The sequence below is a fragment of the Parasteatoda tepidariorum genome, chromosome 2, assembly GCF_982258835.1.
Source record: "Parasteatoda tepidariorum strain Cologne lab strain chromosome 2, Ptep-v5.0, whole genome shotgun sequence".
NCBI lineage: Eukaryota > Metazoa > Arthropoda > Arachnida > Araneae > Theridiidae > Parasteatoda > Parasteatoda tepidariorum.
This window is the reverse complement of record NC_141756.1, coordinates 66,607,954-66,632,608: the sequence shown is the minus strand read 5'-3', so window position 1 is coordinate 66,632,608 and position 24,655 is coordinate 66,607,954. Positions and strand designations below refer to the sequence as shown.

Sequence of the window (24,655 nt, the reverse complement as noted above, 5' to 3'; positions counted from 1 at the left end):
TTGCATATTTTAATTATTTTAAATTCTGACAAAAATTTAGCAGTTAAAAAATTCTGTATTTTAGTTATATTTAAACTAAAGATATTTTTATTAAAGGTTTTTAACCTTTAATTTCATTTAATTTAATTCAAACTTGCCATTTTACAATATTGAAATTCATGCAATGCAATAAAATGAATGCATAAGTCATAGCTGAAATTTATTAATGGAATATTTAATGACTACGTTCAATTATAGATTTTAGATTGCATCTGAAAATGTATGCATGGATTAAATGCATCGATAATATTGTGCATAAATTCCTTCAAAAAGAAGATAACGACTATAAACTTAGAAATGCATGATAAGTTTTAAAACATATATTTTCATTTCTTAAATTAGCACTTCAAGCTATTTTCCTTCTTCAGTTAGTAATACATATAAGCACAGTTAGAAATAGTAAAAACTACATATAAAGTTCTTTTAGATTCGTTTTTTTTCACACTTCATGTATTATACAAATTAATAGTCCCATTAACCATCTACTAAAAACTTCTTTCTGCTTTTCTCTAAGGATAGAGTGGATTTCAGTCTTGCAGAAAATTAGTCTTATCTTCAAACGTGATAACCTAAAATTATCATGACATTCTTGGAAGCCAATTATGTCTTTGCTTTAGAGCATCCATGCAACTCAGAGTTACTGAATCGATATATCTATATGGGAATAGACTATTCATCGAACCGATTTCTCAATGGAGATAATTTTAATTTAATGAAAACAATGGTTACAAGGCCTGATAATCGAGCGATTAATAGTGCTTCAAATAATAAATCATGCATTTCAGAGTGTTATCGATCTCCATTAAATTGCTTGTTTGATGGCTCTTAGATGAAAGAATTGAGGAGAAAAAAATTCAGCTTTTTTATTCACAACTTATCATTTGGTTAGATTACAGATGTCGCATGCTGAGAAGATTTTTTTTTTATAATGAAAATATTATTTTTGCATTTTTGTATAATTAGATTAAAACTAAGAAAATTTTTTAAAAGTATGAATTAAAAACCATGGAAATGAGACAGATCTGGGTATGAGTACAATTTTGAAATTTTTTGTGTCATCTTCTCTGAACAGTACTTTTCATTCTAATGATTTGTAGAGTAAACGTGTCAATGGCAAATCGTTTTGAAATACAAATAAGTAGTAACTTTTCCATTTTTTATGGTGTACATTCTTACAGAGGTACATTTTAAGCTTTAATCCATCTATTTACATTCAAAAATGTGCATACAAAATTATTTTAATGTAATCATCCCAAATATTCATTTTACCTACGCTGTTTTTTCTCTAGTAATAAATAAAACTTTTAACATGAACTTTTTTTCTAAACATTTAGTCGTTGATATTTTTTTTAATATTTGAAAAAGTGAATGTTTAAAACATTATAAAAAATTTACGTTAAAGTAATTTGAGAGAATAAAAAATTATTTTGAAAATGAAATCAGTATTTCCTGAGATAAATAATTTGATATTTGTCTAATTTAGACTGAAATGAATTTTAAAATATTGGTTGCAAACTTTCATTATATGAATTATTTCTACGGCTTTAATTTGCTTACAATGACCGTTTTCTTAGAAATTTTGTTAATTGTATTAATTGTATCAATTGTATCAGAATTATCAGATGATATTAATTGTATCAGAATTACTAAATGAATTATTTATATAATGCAGCCATTTATACTTCCAAGTTTACCATAAAAACAGTTTTTTGCAAGGTTAAAGAAATAAAATTCCAAGTTCGTTGCATTTTTAGCAATTGACTAATTCGTATCCAATAAATACAATCGCATGAATATTTTTTTTAAATCTTCCATAACTTTAGAATTTGATTTCCTTTAGGACTTATATAATTCCAGAATACATCATGGCAAAATGCATATTCCGGTTTAAGAAAATTTTATATACTTTTTAAAAGTATTAAAACGTTTTTAAAGTCTTTTGCTGAAAAGTTACTGAAAAATAAGTTTTCAGTAGTTTCATGACTTTACGACATAGAAATTTAAATATTAACAAAAATGAGACTCGGTATTAGTGAGTTAAAGTTGAAATGGAAGAACAAACGTACCCAGCAATGGAATGGATTCTGATGTCTCTGGCATTTTTTCAGCGATCGCCAACATAAAAACAGAAAACGCCAACAGGACAGTTACGCCAAGAGCTATCTTCTCCCCGGAATCTGGTGGAAGGCAGAAGACGAGAAGAGTTAACACTGACATCATCATACAGGGCATCACTACATTGTACATATAGTACAATGTCTTCCTCCGAATCACCAGTGTTATCGTAACATCTGGAAAAGGTTCCACACAACACGAATAGTACACTACGTTCCTGACTATTCTGGCATCTAACAACTCCCACTCACCGTTTGGCACATAATTTGATAGGTCCACTTCTGATGTCCTGGAAGTTTAATAACATGGGAAAAGTTTAGAAATAAAAATGAATGAATTGCTAAACATAATGAACATAATGAACATGCTAAACATAATTGCTAAACATAATGATAAACATAATGTCCTAAATGCAAAAGAAGTAAGAAAAAAAGCGGGAAAATTTCAAATATCACAGAAATGGACATATGATCTTTTCGATACTTTTTATTTGTATCATTTAGGTAACATCTTCATCATTATCGAAATACTGATTTTTTTTAGTAATTCTTCAATAAAGAATTACTTTATTATAGCATTGGAAAAAACACGTGCTTGTAAAATCTGTGGAATTATAAGTCAAGTGGTATGTCTCTGAGGAGTACCATGGGTTCAGGGACCTGAAGAAAGTTTCCTTCCCCATCAGATCTTTGTCTAAATTTATTAAGAAGCCTCACAAATGGGGGGTGCTGCCATCTATCTGTGGGGTTCTGAACAAATATGTACTTTCACACTTGCGGCGCCATTGTCAAACGAAAGGAGCTCCTTTTTCTTGACTTAATTTGCAAAATGTCATTGGTTGGCGAGTTTGGCTTATTCATGCGTCATTAGAAGTAGCAACAACAGATCGCATGTCTGTTTATGTGACATTGTTTATACTTTTTCACATTTAAGTTCACTATATTTTCGAAGTGATAGAACATTTCACTTTCGGAAAATGATAATCTTAGTCACGAAACAATTACAATATTTTTCTTTTCCTTTTTTTTAATAAAAAAGGAAACGTTTGGTTGTTGTTAACGACCTGATTTAAGTATTAGGAAGAATATATTAATGCTATAGTCGACGTTCAGCTATTTACATTTTTACGTATTGTACTGAGCGCAGGGTTTCATTGGGATTGAAGATGGATGAAATCGTCCTTAAGACTTCAAAATTTTATTTTCCGAAATTTCCAAAAAAATATGGCTGTTTAAAACTCTCAATTACAGGTCTAATGGCAGGGTAATACAGAAAAACACAGTGTTCGAAACCTAGGACGAGTCAATTAACGAATTCTTTTCAGATCATTACTAAAATCGCAGTCAGACTACTCCCTCTATTGGTATACAAAATGAACAGTTTATCGAGCTGGAGTATGTAAGTAGTGATCTGACCTAAATATTTCATCGACCAATACTAGGTTATGAAGCCTGTTCCTTGTTGTATTGTCATGTTTCAAAGATATTTAAATAATTAAAATTTATTAGCTTTTAATATCTAATATCTATCTTTAAATCTAATATCTTTATCTATAAGTCTAATATCTGATAAATATCTTTATTTTTATAAAATTAACATTAAAAAAAATTTAGCTTCATCTAAAAAGTTTTGAGGAAAAATTCATAAAAGTTCTAAAAATTATCTAGCTTTATTTCATCTGATCTAATATAGGGACCCTTTTATTCCATACCTTATTTGAAAGGTATTGTGCTGTCTAACAATACTACATCATCAAAAGGTTTTCAAGTTCAAAAAAATATCTAGAAAACGCAATTTAAAAATTTACCCTGCAATCCAAGATGGTGCGGGTAGAGGTCTCTAAAAGGAATAATAAAGTTAAAGGATAATATTTATAAAAAATACAGCCTTTTATTTTTTAATGCATGAACCAAAAACTTTTCTGGGTTATCTTTGAATTTGTTTATTTATTTACTTATTTATTTTTTTAAATTTTTGGCTACTATTGACATTGTTACTATTAACAAAACTATTGACACGGTTTAGTTACGTTATTGGGAACTCGTTAAATGTTTTTGACAAAAAGATCATCTAACACTACTGCGAATAGTTAATTGCTGGTACTTCTTCATAATTTAAAATAATTATTTTTTATAATTATTTTTATTACTTAAATTTATTGTTACCTATTTTCCTACATGCAATATATTATGAAAATAAAACTTTTTGATAACTAAATCTAACTTATTTAGCGTTAAGTAATTGTAAACATACTTATTGTAAAATGTTGCGTAATTAGATAATATCATAGAGCTACTTTGAAATATACATAACAACATAATTTTTAGTTTAAAGCCTTTTGTTTGGAATAAAATTGTCATGATTTTTTCTTTTAACTTTTGTAAAAACACAAAAAAATATGTGAAAAGACAATCTAAGATAAATATTAATAATAGCTAAATTTAGTTAAAGATAATTTCAATAAATGTATATTAAATATTTCCGTAATCACAATAGAACAGAAAAAAAGTACCGCTAAACAAGTGATAAATAAATGATTTTCAGGAACTCTTTATTAATTATATCCTTTATTAATTTTACGTTAATGACAGCCAAAGATTTACGGTTCTTCTTTGTTAATTAAGAATACCATCAAATGAATTTTCCGTATTATAAGAATGTCCCGAAAACAATGAGAAACAGCTTCAGATATTATCTTTTATGTTTTATGACGAAATAAATATTTTGAGATTTAAATTATTTTTTTTATAAATAGATTTTCGTAGCAAAATGAATCACCATTATTTAGACTTATAGGAAGATCCATCCTCGCTTCGCTATAGTACCCCCTGATTTGTAGTCACTTTTGTTAAAGTTAGTAAAAAGTTAGTAGTAAAGTTAGTAAAGTTGTTGTAGTTAGTTGTTTTGTTTTGTAAAAAAATCACCATTATTTAGACTTATTGGAAGATCCATCCTCGCTTCGCTATAGAACCCCCTAATTTGTAGTCACTTTTGTTTCTTATTGCTAAACTAAGATGTTTTTTGAATATAAAGTTTAAATCAATTGATATAGTGTTTTATTTACTCTTACTCACGGCTCAATGTTCGCTTCCAAAATATTTTGCGATTTGAAATACACGTATGAAGGAAAGTTTTGCTTAACTAAGAGCCTGATAATCAAGAAACCACCCTCAAATTCATAAAATTCTTTTGCAGAATCCAGTTGTCAGTAAAGAGGGTTATGACTCCAAAATGGCAAGAGGAATGACGCAGGTTAAATGATTTATAAATTCAATTATTTCATCATTTTAAGTTTCATTGTATCTGCGCAACTATGCATATAGCAAAGTATAAGTAAAAAAGAAATAGATATTATCTTAAAAAACTTTTAAATAACGTGAAAGTTGAACAAATCCTTGACGCAGAGTTAAACAGAATACCTGTTCATGACGTCCACTTGTAAACCATCATAAATCCAAGACCCCATTTTCATTATGCAAGTTTGGTCATCAAAAGGAAAATATGTAACGTCCACGGGACACGTACTTCTTAATTTCGTGGGAGGTGGCCAAAACACATTTCCACTTGGTTCCAACATTGCTCTTGAATTCATGTATCCACGCGTGTAGTCATCAGCACTAGAAAAAGAATCTTTAAAATTGAAAATAAAAAATCGAAGAGAAATAAGCAAATAAACCGTAGAATCAATTTTAGCATCAACGTCTGAACTCAATTAATCTTTTGATCAGTGCCTTGTAATCAAAAATTCCATTAACTTCGAAGGATACATCCAAGTTCAGAGTTTCATTATTATTTTTTTTAAAGATTGAAAGCTAATTATTTAACTATAGCATGTTCTCAACTACATTTTTATACCGAGTACTGAATGATATCTAATTAATTTTTGTGACATCAGTGTTCCGAAACTCTCATTCTCTGCCATATTTATTCTATTGAACACTAAACGATGCTCAATTCATTTTTATGTTTTTTGTACCTCTTACTTACCATATTTCAACCAGAGTCTAATAATCAGGATTTTTTTTACTTCAAAAAATACATCCATATTCAGAGTTTTATTTTCATTGTTTTTTAAGATTGAAAACTAGTAATTTAACTCTGGAATATTCTCAACTACATTTTTATAGCGAGTAATGAACTATATCTAATTAATTTTTGTTGCATCAGTTTTCTGAAACTCTCATTCTCTGCCATACTTATTCTATTGAACACTAAACAATGTTCAATTCATTTTTATGCTTTTGTTGAAGCTCTTATTTACCATATTTCAACCTGAGTCTTATAATCGGAAATTGTTTTACTTCGACGAATACATCCATATTCAGAGTTGTATTATTATTGTTCTTTAAGGTTGAAAACTAGTAATTTAACTCTGGAATATTGTTAACTACATTTCTATAGCGAGTACTAAACGATATCCAATTAATTTTTGTGACATCAATGTTCTGAAACACTCATTCTCTATTCTCATTAATTACCATATATATTTTATTCAAGACTGAACGGTGTTCAATTTATTTTTATGCCATCTCTATTCTGAAGCCCTTACAGACCATATTTGTTTTATTGAGTACTAAACGCTATCCAATTAATTTTGTAGCTTTCAATCTCTACCATATTTATTTTATTGAGTACTATAATATGCAATTAGTTTTGTTTTGTTTAATAACTCTTTGAAAGTTCACCGTTTTTATTATTAATTATATTGAGTACTAATTAATTTTCATTTAATTTCTCTCTTTCTCTACATTAATTATTATGTTGGGATTCAAACCTTATCCAATTAGTTTTTGTTTCATAGAATTTTCCGTTCTTAATTACACTAGTACAAAAGTCGAAACTTCAACATGATAGCGCTTCAACACACAACGCTGAAACAAGAAAAAAGGGGAGTAATGCCAATGTTTCGAGATTTTCTAACATTAAAAGAAGCCTCTATACTTGCTATATTAAAAGTTGGCTGAACCCAGTGCCTTAAATTTTAATAGGCTTGATTTTAATGGCATAAAAGTTTGGAGAAGATGAAGAAACTTTCGTGGTGGTGAGGCGAGCAAAAGTTGCTGCCTAGTGGCAAAAACTTGCTGCCTAGAGGCTAAAAAATTGTGTTTTTGACTGTTGAGATAAGGCACTTGGAAAAGCTTAATTACGTTGCTCCCTGAATTCATTATTATTGCATTGTAGTTTTATTAAACTTAGTTTGTTTGAAAAGAAACTAGATAGAAAATGATTTTTGGAAATTATTAACACTCCATACATAATAATTATTTAAAATTTTAAATCCAAAATATTTTAAAAATGGGAAGTAAATTGTTAAGAAAGAAGAGTATCTACAACAATCAGAAAAAAGAAATGAAACTTTAAATTTTTTCAGGCTATCTTAAAAATTCCTAAAATAGAAATATTTCTATCATTTTCCCTTGCATATTTTAAAATATGCGAAGACGTCTTAAAGATGAACAATTTTTCAAATTTTCAAAAGTATTGAGACATCATCGATTTTCAAAGGTTCTTCACAATAGGTAGGTGTTAATAAAAAGTTGCAAAAAACTTTTCGCAGCTTTTCTTTTATGTCTTTCAAGCAAAATACTTTTGAATCATTTTTCTACAGAAAAGAAATTGAAAAAATATATTTCCTTCGAAAGCTAACTTCTTTTTCTTACTTTTTATTTCCATTTAAAGGAAATAATGATAGATCGAAATTTATTTTTCTGTTGAATAAAGAAATACGAAAAAGTACATCACAAAATAATTCATGATGGAATTTTATTGAAACATTATATCAAAAAGAGCTGCCAATGTATATTAAAATAAGTTAATTTTAAGGGAAAATATTTGCTAGGTTTTATAAATGTAAAAAAAATAATAAATGTCTTCAATTTAAACACTAGTTCTACACTAATAATTTAAACACTAATTAATCTTTCCTTTGTTTTCGTGAAAGTATTTTAATTGATAATTACACGGAGAAAAAAATTCTTCTAAAATTATCGCACTCTATGACAATAACACTTCAGGTTAAAAAAGAACAACAACATAATTTTGGTTAATAAAACCAAAATATACGGTATTTTAGCATTTGATTTGATAATTTTTCCAATCATAAGGTAACGGTTTACCGGAAATTCTGGTTTTCAAAATTATAGTTCGCAATTTATAGTTTTGAAAACTACTCATTTAGTATAGGATACAAACTAAAAAGTAAAGTTTAGCATGATAAAATTTCAGGATTTTATCACATTTTATCTCAAAATTTGTCACACATTATAAAACCATATTTTATTGCTAATCTTACATAAATAATAAAGTCATTACTAAAGTACTTCGACAAAATTGCGGAGTTTTTTGATATTTCCATACAGCTAAACTATTAGAAACTTCTCGAAAAAATTTTTACCATATTCAAACAAACCAGTTAAATAACCATAAACAAGACAGTATTCAAACTGTTAACTGTGAGAAAAACCGTTTATTAACTGCTTTTTCACATTATGGTTAAACGATCAGAATTTTATCGCTGCAAACTAAGCCCACCTAATGAAGCCATTAAGTTCCTGGCAATTGCGTACATATTACAACAGAGGGGGCTAATCAGTCAATCTCATGACTGACAGAATTGGGGTTCTATTTCCAGCGTTTATGCCACAATATTACCGCTATTTCCTTCAACACATGAAGATTTTCCAGGGCCCAATGTCCATTAACTAACAAAAAACCTAGCTTCCATGTTCAGGCAAAAATTGTTCTGGTTTTGAAACCATGTTAGTTGCAAATGATTAAAAATTGTATAGTTTTGTATTCATTGTATGATTTATTGTTATACCCATGCTAGTTGTAAACGGTTTCAAAATCATAGAGGTAAAAAGGTAGTTGTAGAGCTCATAGCCAAGCTCATAGCTTATAATATCATAGCCAAGTAATGCAGTAAGAGTTAAAATGTGTGATGTATAAGAAATTTCTTTTAACTTTGATTTTAAATAAAGTTTAAGAACTGTTACTTTTTATCTTGTTTCAGTTTTTTTTATAAATAAGTATTTAAAAGTCTTTAATCGTGCATTTTACTCAGAATATTAATTTAGCTACTATTTCACAAATTGAGTTATAATTTCTCAAAGACAATTATTTTTAAATAGAATACAATCAAACAAGAAATTCACCCATTTTTTAGGGATAATGAAGAAAAAATGGATACCTTAATCATATTTATTTATTATTTTTTTGACGGATGAGGGAAGAAAAAATATCTGTAGTGGTGTTTAATCATCTCGTAGAAAGAACAGAAAGAACGAAGCAACAGAAGCACGAAACGATAATCAAAAGAAAATAATTGATATAATCTATCATTTAAGATAAATCTTCTATGTTTTTTAATAATTAAGGTGACATTCTTCAAAATGTAAATGATTACTTTTATATAAACTATTAGAAGATGAAATTGTATTTATTTTTATTATTAGTTACTTTTGTATCACAGATTCGTATTACAAATATCTTTTTTCACTTTGTGTTCTTATTTATTTTTTTAAAAAATACATTAGCAGTCATTGCTTTTTATTAGGTTTTAAAACTTTCCATTCTTAAGACAGGGCGCCATTTATGCGAAGAAATGTTGTCCATGAAAGACAAGCTTACAATTCAGGGTCGCTTAAATTTTGATGCTGCCAAAGAAGACAACGCGTTTTCATTGCTGAGTAAATTCTGAGGCATATATTTTCCCTTTTTGCTGAGAAGGGCTGGTCACTCAATTTTTTATCACAGTACCTTTTCCTTCTTGAAGTATTTAGTATTTATTTCAAGAGGCCCATAAACAACCGGGTCTTGAAAGAATTGACTAAGTGCGGCAACAGCAAATTCAGCCATATATGTGTTTCAAAAGGCCATTTACTCAAAATACTGCTCCATGACTCTTACTTTAAAAATAAATATTTTCTTAAAGATTTTTTATTTAAAAAAAAGAATTTTTTGTACTGAAATAACGTATAGCGTAAATATATTTAAAAATATTTTTTCTTTACTATTGTTTCACTAAAAGAGTATGGGTATGGAATACGGAAACACTTCTACACTAATACATTTTTTAATATTTCTCAAGAAATACTTAAGGAAGCATTTTATAGCTTCAGAAGTGTGCAGATCATGCGATTTCTCATATTTATCAAGGAAGTTTAAGGCCTTTACACTTTTAAGGGATAAACAATAAATTACGATCGAAAAATAGTGTTTTTTTTAACAACCTATGCCAAAATATGTAGCAATAAATTTGTAACTTGAAGCAATATTTTTGGTTATTACATGCCATAATTGAGCAAAATTTCGTAAACCTAACTTAAATACTTATGGAGATATTCACAGTTTTATTAGAAACTAACTTTTTTGTCTTACGTTTTTTTGCTATAATTTTGAGAATATTCAATAAAACTAAACAAAATTTTAAAATTAATTTGAAATTAGTTATAGAATTATTGTTTTAAAATTTAGAAAATTTCATCACAAATTGCGCTAGATATAGGTAATTAAAGTAGTTCTTTCATGCGCTGGTAAAGTTTGAAATGTTTTTCTTAATTTTGAAAAAAAATCGTATTTGGCAATTCATGAAAAAGTCCGATTTGAATATCTAAAAAATTTAAAAAGTCTAATGCACTTTTCTAAGTAGTTTTTGTATTTTCTAAAAGAAACGCAAAATGATGTTGGATTTTGCATAAATTTAACTTTGTACTATTAAATAAAATTTATTAAAAATTGGAATGGCATTGTTTGGGATCATCCCCATAAAAGTATCTTTCTGCATGTTATCTTTTCTTATACAATTGTATTTCTGTGTATGAACATTTATTGTATGGCATTAACATTTGTAATTTAATTTTGTCTCATGATAAAAAATAATGTTTGCAGAAAGCCCCTTATGATTTTGAGTTTCTTTTAAAATGCAAGAACTACTTAGAAAATTACTTAAATTTGTTTATATTTTAATTCAAATCGGACTTTTTCATTAGTTTCCAAATACGATTCTCTACAAAATTAAGAAGAAAAAAAATTAAACTTTTTATTATATCTCCATAAATACTTAAGCTAAGCTTATGAAAATGTGTGCAATTATTGCATTTAGTAACAGAAATAATTGCTGCAAGTTATAAATTTATCGTTACTTTTTCTGGCATAGGGTGTACAAGAACACTATATTCCGTCTGTAATTTATTGTCGGTCCCTAAAAAGTCTAAAAGCATCAAACTTCATTGATAAGTATGCGAAATCACATATACTTAACTCTTACAAATTAATAAAATGATTCTGGAAGTATTTTTTGAGAAAAACCAAAAATTGTGTTAGCATGGAATTGTTTCCATCATTTTGCCCACCCCCCGTTAGTATTTTACAAATTGAAGCAAAATAAATAAATAAATAAAAGAAACAAAAAAGAAATAAATAGAGAAGGCAACTAGATCTCCACGAGAAACGAACTATTTCCATATATCATCCCATTTATTTATTATTATTAGGAGAGCTGTGCTTAATTACTTTGCATCAAACTCTAGTTATCCAACTTTCTAAATTTACCTTACCCTTCTTTTCCTTTTCTTATCTCAGAAATATCAACATCAGAATTTAGTTGCAGGATTTTTCATCTTTGATAAATATCATACTTGAGACATTACTTAATGAAATTGAAACAAGTGAAACAATTTTTGAAATAAAACAAATCGCTCAAATCTTAAAGTTAAAAAATCACTAAAACATCGCCCATGTTGTTTAGAAAATGATGGAAAGTCTTCAAATCCATAACTATCTTTTTCGAAGAATCCAAAACTTTAGATCCCAAAGTATTTTTTACTTTCCCTCAAAGGAAAAAAATATCTTCCAAGGCAAAGTAGTTTATGATGCTTTTTCTATTGCATTCTATTTTCAGCAACATGCAGAGATACATAGTAATTCATAAAGCGAACTTTCAGGAAGTAGCTCGACTATAAAATCATGCAATGGTTGTTCGTAGATTTATATAATGGGATTATAATGACGACATCTGAAAAGAAACGCTGCTGTGAAATATTATCCCAATATCAAATATTAGGGACATGCATCTTTTTGACGTGCAGTTTTTCATAAATGTTTTGTTAGATGTTTTTCTTTAGCCAAACTAATAAATTAGGAAAAACGCATACCCATGGTTGATTTTCATATGATATTATAATTCAAATTTTATTAGCAACGAATTTCTCAAAATGTTGCAAACCGGTTTTGGAGCTATGGTTTTATTTGATATAATTAGTTAAAACATTGTAAGACATTTAAAAAGTATGAAGGTTCCTGAATCATTGTTTATTATTTAAAACTACCTCACACTTAATATGGTTACATGTTAAATGATATTTTCGCATATCTTAAAATTTATTCCATTATACAGTAACTTAACTTCAACCGTCGAGGTTTAATTTAGCACATTTTGTCAAATGTTATGATTCAGGGTACTGATAATTTAGTTCAACGTGCAACAAACGTTTGTGAAAATTAGTTTAATATACTCGATAGTACGATTTTACTCACTTAAGTTGTATTCTGAAATTATATTTACGATTGTCGTATTAAAAACATACACTGAACAGCTAATTGATATTTGAAAGAAGTAGATTTTTGACTATTGGAGATATTTTCTGTCAGAAATGAGCAGTTTCTTTTCTTTAAATTTTTTTTATTATTATTTTTCTTTTTTGCATTTTGCACATCTTAAATTTTACACTATTCAGTGGTTCAATTTGAACCGAAGCATGGTTCAATTTAACACATCATAGCATTTGAAAAATTATAATATTTGTCAAACGGTATGGTTGAAGGATCTAATAGTTTTGCTCAAAGTGCAATGAACGCTTTTGAAAGTTCAGTTATCTTAATGTTGTTAGTTGAATCTTAAAATTGTGTTTATGATTGCCCAATTAAAAACATTCACAGAACAGTTTATTTAAATTAAAAAATGGTTTTTTAACTTTTGGGAATATTTTTTGACTGAAATTGTAGAGTTTTTTTTCCTTTTTTTAAAAACATTTTTCTTGTTTTTTTGGCATTTACGCCGTAATTCGAAAGCTAATTTCTCCCACGGATATAATGTTGGTGGCACCTAAATAAAACGTACATTAAGCAATAAATTTTAATAGACATAATAACACTTTTAGTGGTTTTCCAGGATTTTTCTTACTAACATTATATATGTTTTTTAATATTAAAACTAATAATAAGAATAATAATATTACTTGTTATATAAAACAATATCAGGAAGCCATATCTTTTCACAAGGCACGCGAATCTTGGTCAGATTGCCGTATTCAGCTGGGTTCCAACTTAAATAATCATCCATCCATTCCTATAGAAAAGGTAAATCCAAGTTGATTAAACTGAAATTATTTAAGTGAAATATTATTGGTCCAGAGTATCTAAAAATAAATGCATAAAAAATATTGTTCTATGTGCATTTTTTAAAAGCTTTTAAGCAGTTTTAGGTAAAAATGCTGCAGTCTTTTCAGCAACAATAAGATATTATAATGTTTTTCTCATTGATGATTTTTATAAGAAAAGCTACTATTCAAATTCTAAAGGAATTTTTTTTGTTTAAAAAAAGAGCATTGAATGTTTTTTTTGTATACAATCAGTATGATACACTGAGTATAGGTTGAAAATAATAAAATACTAACATTTTTACATTATGTTACACCTGTGTGAAAGGTACTGTTTTATTTTGTAGGTAAAAAAGGAAAATGTTTTAATTGGTTTTGAAGCAAGCGAACATACAGATGTAAAATAATTATCATTACTACCATAAAAAATAGAATGGTTAGAAGAACTGGCAAAACTGAAAGTTTATTTGTTATAAAAGAAAACATTTATGATTCTTTTAAAATCCGGAAAAAAATTCTTGAAAATAAATTTTTGATGCCAATTAAATGTGCATGAAAAGTACGCTAATGTGTGTTTAATGTGCATTTAAAAATTTGCATTGCACTCTTATTGAAAGAAAAGCTATCGGCCAAGTAGCAAAAAATTCTGGTTCAAATTACGGTATAAAATATCGACACTTTGGATGCATCATCCATAAAACCCATTTTTACAGTATAAATACAACACAGTAATTTTTACAGTGATATTTATTTAGTTAAAGAGATTTAGTGATTTTATGGTAAGTACTTCTGTAAATTTTACGGTATATCAGATTTTTTGACCAGTAACATGTTCCGGTAAAAATGTAATTTACGGTAAAAAGCACCGGTACCATGAGAGCTAGTGATTCTGAATTTTTTACTAGGAAGTGAGCAGTGTTATTCTTTAAACAGCAAAATGCCACAAAAAATTGACGAAGTCCTTACATCTACAAGTGTCTATAATTTCATTTCTTAAACATTAAACTAGTTTTATGAATCAAATTTTAACCCCTACCGAGACCAATTAAAAAATGTAACTAAGAAATCGCTTTAAGGAAAAAGCGACAAAAGATTTAGTGGATGACTAGTAAGTATTTACACAATCGTTTCCCATAGTAGAATAAAGGACCTAAACGACTCTCTTTTGGAAAGCGTTGGTGATAAACGATCACTTCAAGCATCAACGAGCCATAAAACGAAGTAAGACTCAGAGGAACCACTAAAACTCTTGAGTATCCATTGAAACAATTATTCTTTATTTATATCTTCTGTGGTTTGATTTTTGTTGATTTTATTTTAATTTGTTTATTTATCTTCTAAGTAGACTTTGAATATATATTTGCGTTTTGCTTATTTTGTTATTTTGCTTTGCTTTGTTTTGTTTTGCTTGTTTTTATCACTAAGATAAGAGAGTGAAATTACACTAGAAAAAAATCGAAGCTTCCTGAAGATGTAAAAGAAAAATTTATTTGTGGCTGGAAATAAAAATTGATTTTTTTTTCTTTATTTAAAATTGTTAAAATTTTTTTTTTCAAAAAATGTAATTTTTTTCACTTTAATTAATTAATAATACAATTTGCTTAAATTACGAGTTATTAACTTATTAATTCGGAAACAATTAGTGAGACAGATGAATACTTTTCAGGTAGCAAGGATTCATAAAATAAAAGTGCGACTTAAAAGAACCATTAAAACTCTTGAGTATTCATTGAAACATATATTCTTATTTATATCTTTTGTGGTTGGATTTCTGTTGTTTTTATCTTAATTTACTTATTTATTTTCTAAGATAACATTGAATTTATTAATTTGCATTTTGCTTGTTTTTATCACTAAGATAATAGAGTAACTACACAAAACAAAATCGGAACTTCCTGAAGGTGTAGAAAAACAATTATTTTAAGGCTGAAAATAAAAATTGAATTTTTTTTCCTTATTTAAAATTTTAAATCAACACATTTTTTTAAAATTAATAATTAAAAATTTTTTTTTTTCAAAAATTAAAAATTTAGAAAAAACAATGCTTTTTTAAGAGTTTTAAGTAATTTTTTTTTACTTTAATTGTTCAATAATATAATTGAGTTATTATTTTGGAATTAATTAGAGTCACAGATGATTATTTCAATCAACAAAGAGTCATAAAATCAAAGTATGAGCCAAAGGAAAAATTAAAACTCCAGAGCATTCATTAAAACATGTATTCTTATTTATAAATTTTGTGGTTTAATTTATGTTGTTTTTAGAGTTCAATTTATTTATTTATCTTCTAAGTAAACTCGGAATATATCTTTTCATTTTGGTTGCTTTCATCACGAAGTAAACAGAATATTAATTTGTTCCTTATTTAAAAGTTTTGAAATGGTATTATTTTAATAATAATTAATTACCCATGTAATTTGATCAAATTAATAATTATTAACTTAGTTCGAAAAAAATAGTTTTAGATGTTACTTCAAGAAGTAAGGAGTCACAAAAAATGGGACTCAAAGGTGCGACTAAGACTTTAGAGTATTTATTGAAAAAATTCTTCTTATTTACATCTTTTGTGGTTTGATTTCTGTTGCTTTCGCTTCAATTAATTTTCTAATTAAACTTTGAATAAGTATTTGAATTTTGCTTGTTTTTATCACGAAGATAAGAGTTTAAAATTATACTACAGCAAAACTGTATTTTCTTTTAAGATGTATAAAATAATCAATTTATAGTAGAAAATAAAAATTAATTTATTTTCTTCACCAAAAATTTTCGAAAAATGAATTTTTTAATAATAATAAATTGTGAATATAATTTAATTTTATTAAAATTTTTTAGTTTACTAATTAATAAGGAAAAAAATGTGATTGATAATTACTTAAGGCAACAAGGAACCATTAAATAAAAGTACAACTCAGAGGAGCCACTGAAACTCTTGAGTAATTCATTAAACCAATTATTCTTTTTTTATATTTTTTGTGGTCAATTTTTGGTGCTTTTATTTTAGTTTGTTTATTTATCCTTTCAGTAAATGTCGAATAAGTATTTGCATTTTACCTGTTTTTATTATGAAGAGAATGAAAATTTACACAAGAATAAAACCGAAACGACATTGAAGATGTGAAAAATTAATTGATTAATAACCGAATATAAAAATTTGATTTTGATTATTTAAAACTTCTGAAAAAAGGATTTTATTTAATATTAAAAAAATACATTAATTTAAATTCAATGGTATAAATAATTTTACTAATTATAATTTGGTTATAATTACTTAAAGTAGCAGCGAGTCATAAAATGAAAATAATCGATTTATGGCAAACAAGAGAAAAGTATTTTGATTGTTTTTGGAGAAAAATGTATTGTAATGTTTCCAGTTGCTTTTGTTTCATATTCTTTATCCATTATTCAAGCAAATATTGAATTAATTTTCGCAAATCTTTTGATTTCATAATAAAGTAAAATGCGGAAAATTACGGAGTATAAAAGCGAAGCTTCATGATGTCGAAGAAAAGTATTCCTTTTATTTCAATTTGTTTACTTTCTTTCGATTGAACTCTGTATTTTTTTAATCTTTCTGTTGCTATTATAAAGTTAAGTGCGTAAAGTTGCATTCATATTACCCAACCGAAGCTTCGTCTAGGAAAGTAATTGATTTCTAAAAGAAAAGAAAAATGTATTTTACATAATCATGAAGCTAAGTAATGTGTAAAATAATTATTAATTAATCCATAATTATAGTTCTTTAAATATTTAGTAATTAAGTAAACACATGAATTATTAGATTTTAATTAAATTAATCAAAGTTTTAAATATTTAAAGTGTAATTTCTTTAATTTAAAAAAGATTTCTTAACTCTTTGACGCAGAATTTTTAAAAAACATATTTTTCACACGTTTTCATTATTTTTTTATTAATTTCGGTTGAAATAAGGTAAAAATTTATATTTAGCATATTAATAATTTATGGTTATGAAATATAATAAGAAACATCGTGTCCTTAATTTGCAAAATAAATTACTGATAAATTTTTAAATATGCATGAATTTTTTTTACAAAACTGCTTTATTTGTATTTTATATTTTAGAACACATTTAGTTCCGATAATTTAACAGCTATTTCGGAAACTATTAGACTGTTTTTTATAATAAAAAAATATCAAAGCTTATTTTTGACTGCCATTATAGCGTCCTAAAAATCTTTAGAGCGTCAAAAGGTTAACCTTAAGGAATATTAAATCTTTTTAACTGTGCTTCAATTGTGTATTTTTCATTTAATAGCCGCTAGAAATAGTTTTAATTAAGGGAGAAGTAAATTTGAAATTTTTTTTTAACTGAAACATAATTTTATTATTTTAGGAAACAATTCGTGATAAAAAGTTTCGAATAAAACATTATTCTAATAATTTATTTTAACTTGCTATTCATCAATCAAAATCAAATTTCACATTTCAGTTTAAGGTTAATTAATTTGTGTTTTCGATTATCTTTCAGATGAATTTGATTTAAATAATAAGTTATTGAAACAACTAAGTGAAAAGTGAGTTAGTTTTTCTTTATTTTTTTTAAAATTTGTTTTACATCTGTAATTTATAACCAATTTAATGTTTAGAAAACAACCGATATTATACTTGAAAGAAAAACTTTTGAAATATAAATTTTTTTTAAAGAAAGGAAAAAAAAATAGCTATTCATTTTTAAAGAGATTCAGGAGATATAAAATCTATCTGACCAGTTAAAAACTTTTTGAGAATTTACCCTGTAAAAAATAGTTACTCAAAATTCAGCACAAATATGTAATAAAGCTCCGAAACAAATGTAGTCGAATTTGAAACCCCATGTACTCATTATTAAGCACATTGAATGCTCAAAATTAAAACAGCGTATAGAGAAAAGTAGGATAAGAACATGTATTGAGATTCTTAGGAATATTAGAGCTGAACTGTTTGCTCTAGAAACTGTCACATTTAATCAAGATATTCATTGTTTAGTTGCGTACAATATATCATTCCAGAAAATTCTTAGATGCACTATTTTTAATGAATAATTTTTTTTTATCGAAAAAAGAAAATAATATGGTCTTACACCACTAGTGAGGTAAGACTGAGTACTCAAAGTAACACCATGGGAAATTTAGAAATGCAAGAATTTATGAGAAAAAGTAGCAGGCATTTTTATTTTGCATTACAATTTAAGAATATTCTGCATTTATTTTACATGTGATGCAGTTATCTTCCTCTACTGCACTGTAGCTTTCATGGGACCAGCATGGACACACATCAAGGAGGACATGGGAGTACCCAGTCTTACTTCGAGAGCAGAGGTTAGCGAAATAAAATGGAACTGTCACTATTAGACTAAATCCTTATTGTTTGTTATGGTATAAATCTTTAATAAATGTATAATAAGCATGATTAACAATTAGTTTTATAGCTGTAATGTCCAACAAATAAGACTAATTTAAAAACAAAAGAACATTAGAGAGTTGACATAACAAAACAAACTTATCTACACCGACACCCATGAACTAATTAAGAACAATACGGTAGGTTCTTCGTCTTGATAAGTAACGTATAATTCAGAGCCTGTTCTTTATAAAAAAGAACTAATTTCGTCACAATCGAGGTATTCTGTCACACTCCAGCCTCTACTCATTTTTTAGCAAAATAAATAGTATCAGCAATGACACATCATAACAAAAGGAACCATCATCATAAATTTAATAAAATTCAAACTTTTTTAGTTTATAAGGAACAAATGTTCGAAAAGAAAGTGCAATTAGATTAAAGTTTGCTGCACTTAACTTCAAGAATATTACATTCTCATAGGAATGTTTTCAGATTGGTAATCAACAGTTTCCTACTTTCCCACCATATTTATTTACAAACGAAAACGGAATTTCTTTTTCAATTTTAACCGCGTCACTATACTCAATAATGAGTGCTTGGGATTTTCATACTTGTTTCGGAGCTATTTTATCCCGTTTTTGCTCAATTTTGAGAAATCCTTTCTTGCAAAGTATTTATAAGTAGTTAATCTTTTAGAGAACTTTTAAAGCTATACAGATATTGAAATTCAAACAATTCTGCAGTTTAGAGAAAATCGAACCAAACACTATAGCATTCAAAATTTCAAAAAATAAAAAGTTTGAATTTGTTAACAAGATTTAAAGTTTCTATTCAAAAGAGGAACTTTGATAAACCGGCATTTGAAAGCACTGAACAAATAGCGCAAAAACGTCAGGACTGTAGTTTCTTTGAAATTTATCCCGACTTAAAATGTTAAAGTTACAAAAAGTTTAAAAATCTGTTGCCATTCTTTTTAAATACACTTTACACGTCATGAACTATGCTATTTTACGACAGACGAAAGGTTTAACTGTAACTTTTCGCTGTAAGGAAGAATTCAATTTTATCTCGGCACGAAAAGAAAAAAAAATTACAATTCTGTTTATTTAAAAAATCAAACAAAAAGTGCATCCTCTGTAAGATGTTTATCAAAAGTTTTTTTTAAAATTTTTTAAACATTTAAAATTGAAAGTATTTGCTAGTAATATTTAAATTATTCTCTGGTTGGGTTTAATCTGGTAGAAAAAGTTTTACTTAGCAGTAATTTTTTTACAAGTCTAATTCTTTAGAAGACTTAAGATGTTTCAGCACACATATTTGTTCATACAACGTATATAGATACAGTTTTTTTCCTGAGCTTCAGAAATAAAACTTTATTTTATAAAATGGAAAAAGTAAGCAGCTTAGTTCCATGTCTCTTTCCTCTTGAAAGAGTAACAAATTGAATCATAAAATGAAAAATATTAAATTGTAACTTTTTTTTCCGTTTATCATACATTTTCTAAAAATAAATATATTTAAAGTCATCATAAATTTGTAAAAATCTCCTTATGTCTAGAAAAAATCATTTCAGTAAGCACGACATCAATTTTTGTAGTCTATGCAATTGGAATAAATTCAAATTTCTTTTTTCAACCGGACTAACTATATAGTTTTAAAATACCTTTAAAAAAAAGCCTTTTTCTTACTTTATTACGAATTTTTAGCACATGTAGCCCATGTTATTTTAAAAAGTCGATGTATTTTAATTTTCAACCTAAGTTTTATTTTTTTTACCCTATTGTCTTATATTTGTAGTTTGATATCTGACCTTTGAACATTTTTTCCTTTGCCTCATTTCATGAAAGCCATACTCTTTAATATTTAAAAGTCATGTAAATGTTTGTTAAATATCTACAGTTCACAGTTTCAAATCTTTACAAATTTGAAAAATCAGAAGTGCATTGAATTGAAACAATATTTAAAATCACATTTCAAAGCTACTTACTTGATCTAACCAAACATTAGTAGTCAAAACTTGATTTTTTTCATCCTAAAAGTAATTAATGAAAGGCATTTTTAATTGTCATTGAAAGTATTACATGACAATTTTTGAAAAGAAAAAATTAAGCAAATAAAAATTGTTTATTTATTTAGTATAATAAGGTGACTTACTGTTTTGATCAAAAATACAGTGATCACAAAGCACAGTAAGTTGCATTCAACTATTTCTGATAATAAAACTAAAATATACAGAATTTAAATAACTTATTTGGTAATTTTCCCTGCTCACTAGAAATTCTGGTTATCAAAATTATATTTCCTATTATTTTACATATAGTAAAAAAATGCGAAACTGAAAAATAAATGCAACCAAATATATGGTTTTTACGCCATACTCTAAAGTAACATGATAAAATTACCAAATTTTTCCTTATTTACCAAATTTTTGACACATTATATACCAAAGCGCTTCGGTAAAAATTCCGGTGCTTTTTGGTGTGCATACAGTGTCAGAAGCACAGTAAATTTCGCCATATTCTGGTAGATTTAACAATAGTGTTTGTTCTTAGTTGAGAAGCATATTTTTAGTCTGAAGAATGATAAAAATAATTTACAAAACCGAAGGTATGATACATAACAAGGAACTCTTCAGCAATACTATTAATATTTTTAAACCCTATAGAAGACTTAGCCCCCTGTTCGTTTTGCTCCAAAAGCTCCATGATTGCTTTATCACTTTTTTCCCTGGTGGTGAAGCAAATATTTCATTCAGAATCAAAATTTATTCTGTTTCATATATTTTAAGCTGTTGTTACTCACGACAGAGTTACGTACAACTCCTTATTCTTTTCTTATTTTGAACGCAATTAAAAACATCTATTGACAACGAAACTAACTCGTTTGTTAGAAGTTGTCCCCAAATGAAATTAGTAAGCCTTCATGTCATTTGCATACATAGCAGAACTATATAAACCTCTCATGTTTGCTTAACAACAGCAGGACTTAAATTTTTGATCATATGAATCCTGGAAATAGTTTTTAGCTGCAATGTCCTTCGTACTGAGAAATTCCCTATTAGTATACTATAAAGGAAATCGAATCAAATTACGGTAAAAAATACCTGCGCACTACCGTAACATCATTGAATCACTCAAAATAAATATTAATATAAAAATTAGGGTATAATATTTTAGGGTTAAATGGAGTTTACGGATGATGCACCCGAAGTGTGGATACTTTATACTGTACTTCGATCCGGAATTTGTTACAGTGTACATGTCACATTTTTTTCGCTTCGCATATGCCTTAACTTCTCAATGTTTTTCATATATCATCTCAATTTATTTTATATTATAACTCATGATAAATAACTTATTCTAGGTGTAAAATTTGAGAAATTGACGCTTATATCCAAGCCATAATTAGAACAAATTCGCTTTCTCTTAGTTCATGTTTCGTTTATAAATATATGATTTTTATCTTATGATCAGTACTTAGATTTCTCAACTATATTTTATTTCACTTCATCATATATATTTATTCCTGTCTACACACTATGACACATAATTAATTATAATCTAAGTAAAATTATACAAAATAAAATTATTTAACTTTAGTGCATTCACTAAATTGATGGTATGCATGAAATTCTGTTGATAGCAAAATCTTTCATCGCATTAATATTAAGTAGTTTTTAATAAAACTAAGAGGACAAGCATTAAGACAAAGTCATATTTGGAGGCATCTGTTGAAGGCCGTTACAAAGAGTAGAAAACCACTGAATGTTCTTCTTTTTTTTCCAGCGTCAACAGCACTTCAACCCTACTAACTACCAGTAAGTTAAATTTTCTTACTTCTGAAATGGTCTATCAGCATGACATTTTTCACTATGTAGGTGGATTTCTTCGCTACAAGTTTAAAATTTAATAATTCTTGAATTAATAATTGAGTCTTTTTTTTTATAACCGTCGTTGAATAGCCGACCCAATTTTATGGGTTTACGACTACTAATGTTCAATTCAGTAGGCTTGTAATTTTGAATGCAATCCAGAAGACAAGGGAACTCCTGGATCGAGTATTGGTAGAAATTTGCCTTCGTGGCGTACTTTTTGATGGAACTAACCCGCATTTGCGTTACATGGAGAGGAAGACAACGAGAACCTCCCACGGTTAGCCTGACGACTAGGGGACCATGATCAGTCTACAACTGAGGATATTTCACGTCAGCACTGTGGTCGGTGCAAGTCGGATGCAGAATTCGTATCGACTGGGATTCGAACCCGGTTCGCCTCATTGGAAGGTGAACGCCCTATCCCCTGAGCCATCGCGGCTCAATAATCGAGTTTTAAAATTGTTATTCTTCCGAACTCTTCGCACACTTTTCTACACACCTTTGTAATTTCAAGTCTTTAAGTCTTACAGATTTTGTGCCGCAACAAAACAAAACGTAACCAAAAGCAAAAAAAAGTGGGTAAAAGTTCACAATAAAACACTTAAAATAATTGGAACAAAAAAAAGTTTGGGTGAAATTCAGAAACAAAAAAGGCTCTAATGGTATGTCAAATTTAAACTCTGTTGCTCGAAGGGATGCCAGCATGATATTTTCCCTTCAAGTTTAATAGTTATTAATTCACGATCCAATAATCGAATATATTAAAATTTTTTATTCCATTGTACTATTTTAAGTGTTTTCGCCTCTATTTCGTAATTCCAAGTTCCTAAGTCAAATAAATTTTGCGTAGTAAAAAACGTTAAATATCTAAAAAAGCGACGGCACATGAGAATTCTTTCATATTTGGATGTAGGAAAGACTTGTCCTTTCTTTTTGTTGACAGATTTAGAATTTTGTCTAGAAATATGGTCACAAAAACTTTTTTTCAAAATCAATTATGCAGCCAAAATTGTGAATCGCCAATTATAATTTTAGTTTTCTAACCATATCTTTAGGATGCTTTGCGTTTAGTAGTTAGTAGAAAAAACAACCACTTATTTCTAATTAATATTTTTTAACGAAAAGTCAGCTTTTATTAATTATTGCATTATAATAATTAGTTGTTATTTATTATATATAGGCTATGATTATAATTGTAATTTTTTTTTTATAAAAAGTATAATTATTTTAATATCATAAACAACACAATTTTTAAAGATAAAATCAAAAATTTAAAATTAAATTCCTGAAATAGTTTCCGCAACGTAAAATCTAATTTAAAATGAACTATTGATTTTTTTCTACTCTAGCTTCATAACTGCTGCTAAATATATTAACTTAGATAAATATTTTGTTTAAACACAACTATAACAAGGAATACAAATAAGTGTCATTTTAGTTGATTTCGGTTTCTTTCTGAAACATTTTACTACTGAATATTACATTTTAATAAGTTAGTATACGCTATAACATGGGAGTTAATTATATCATGTGACTTTTAAGCTGTTATTTTTTTAAACGAGATATGCAATTTTTCAGACTCATGTAAATCAGAAATTTATGCACGTCTTATTAAATTGAGTTTACTAGTTGCAAAGTAAATCTGAAATAACTGTAATCATAATGATGAAATTATATTCATTAGATTACTTTCAAAGGTTCAAGAAAGTAAAATGCAAAAAAATAGTAAAGAAAAATAAGTAATAAGAAAAAAAGTTAAATGAACTTTAATTCGATTGAAACTTTCGAAAGCAAAGTTCAGTTCTTCCTAAAATCTAAACTAGATTAAAAGTAGGTGAACAGTTCGGGTTGATTACTGTTTCTCAGTGTAGTACGAGTAAATAGCACAAGAAGTTGACAGTGCGTCCTG

General features: G+C 27.4%; 1 protein-coding gene across 1 annotated transcript in view; it reads right to left on the bottom strand.

The window, feature by feature from the left end:
- LOC107457443 (neuronal acetylcholine receptor subunit alpha-10) overlaps positions 1–24,655 on the bottom strand; it is a 100,320-nt gene that overhangs the window by 18,846 nt on the left and 56,819 nt on the right. Inside the window, exons 3-6 of the mRNA XM_043046698.3 lie at positions 20,860–20,904; positions 13,392–13,501; positions 5,574–5,771; positions 2,106–2,443 (exon numbers count right to left, since the gene is read on the bottom strand). Coding sequence (XP_042902632.2) covers positions 2,106–2,443; positions 5,574–5,771; positions 13,392–13,501; positions 20,860–20,904 — 691 coding nt within the window. The remainder of the gene's footprint in view (positions 1–2,105; positions 2,444–5,573; positions 5,772–13,391; positions 13,502–20,859; positions 20,905–24,655) is intronic.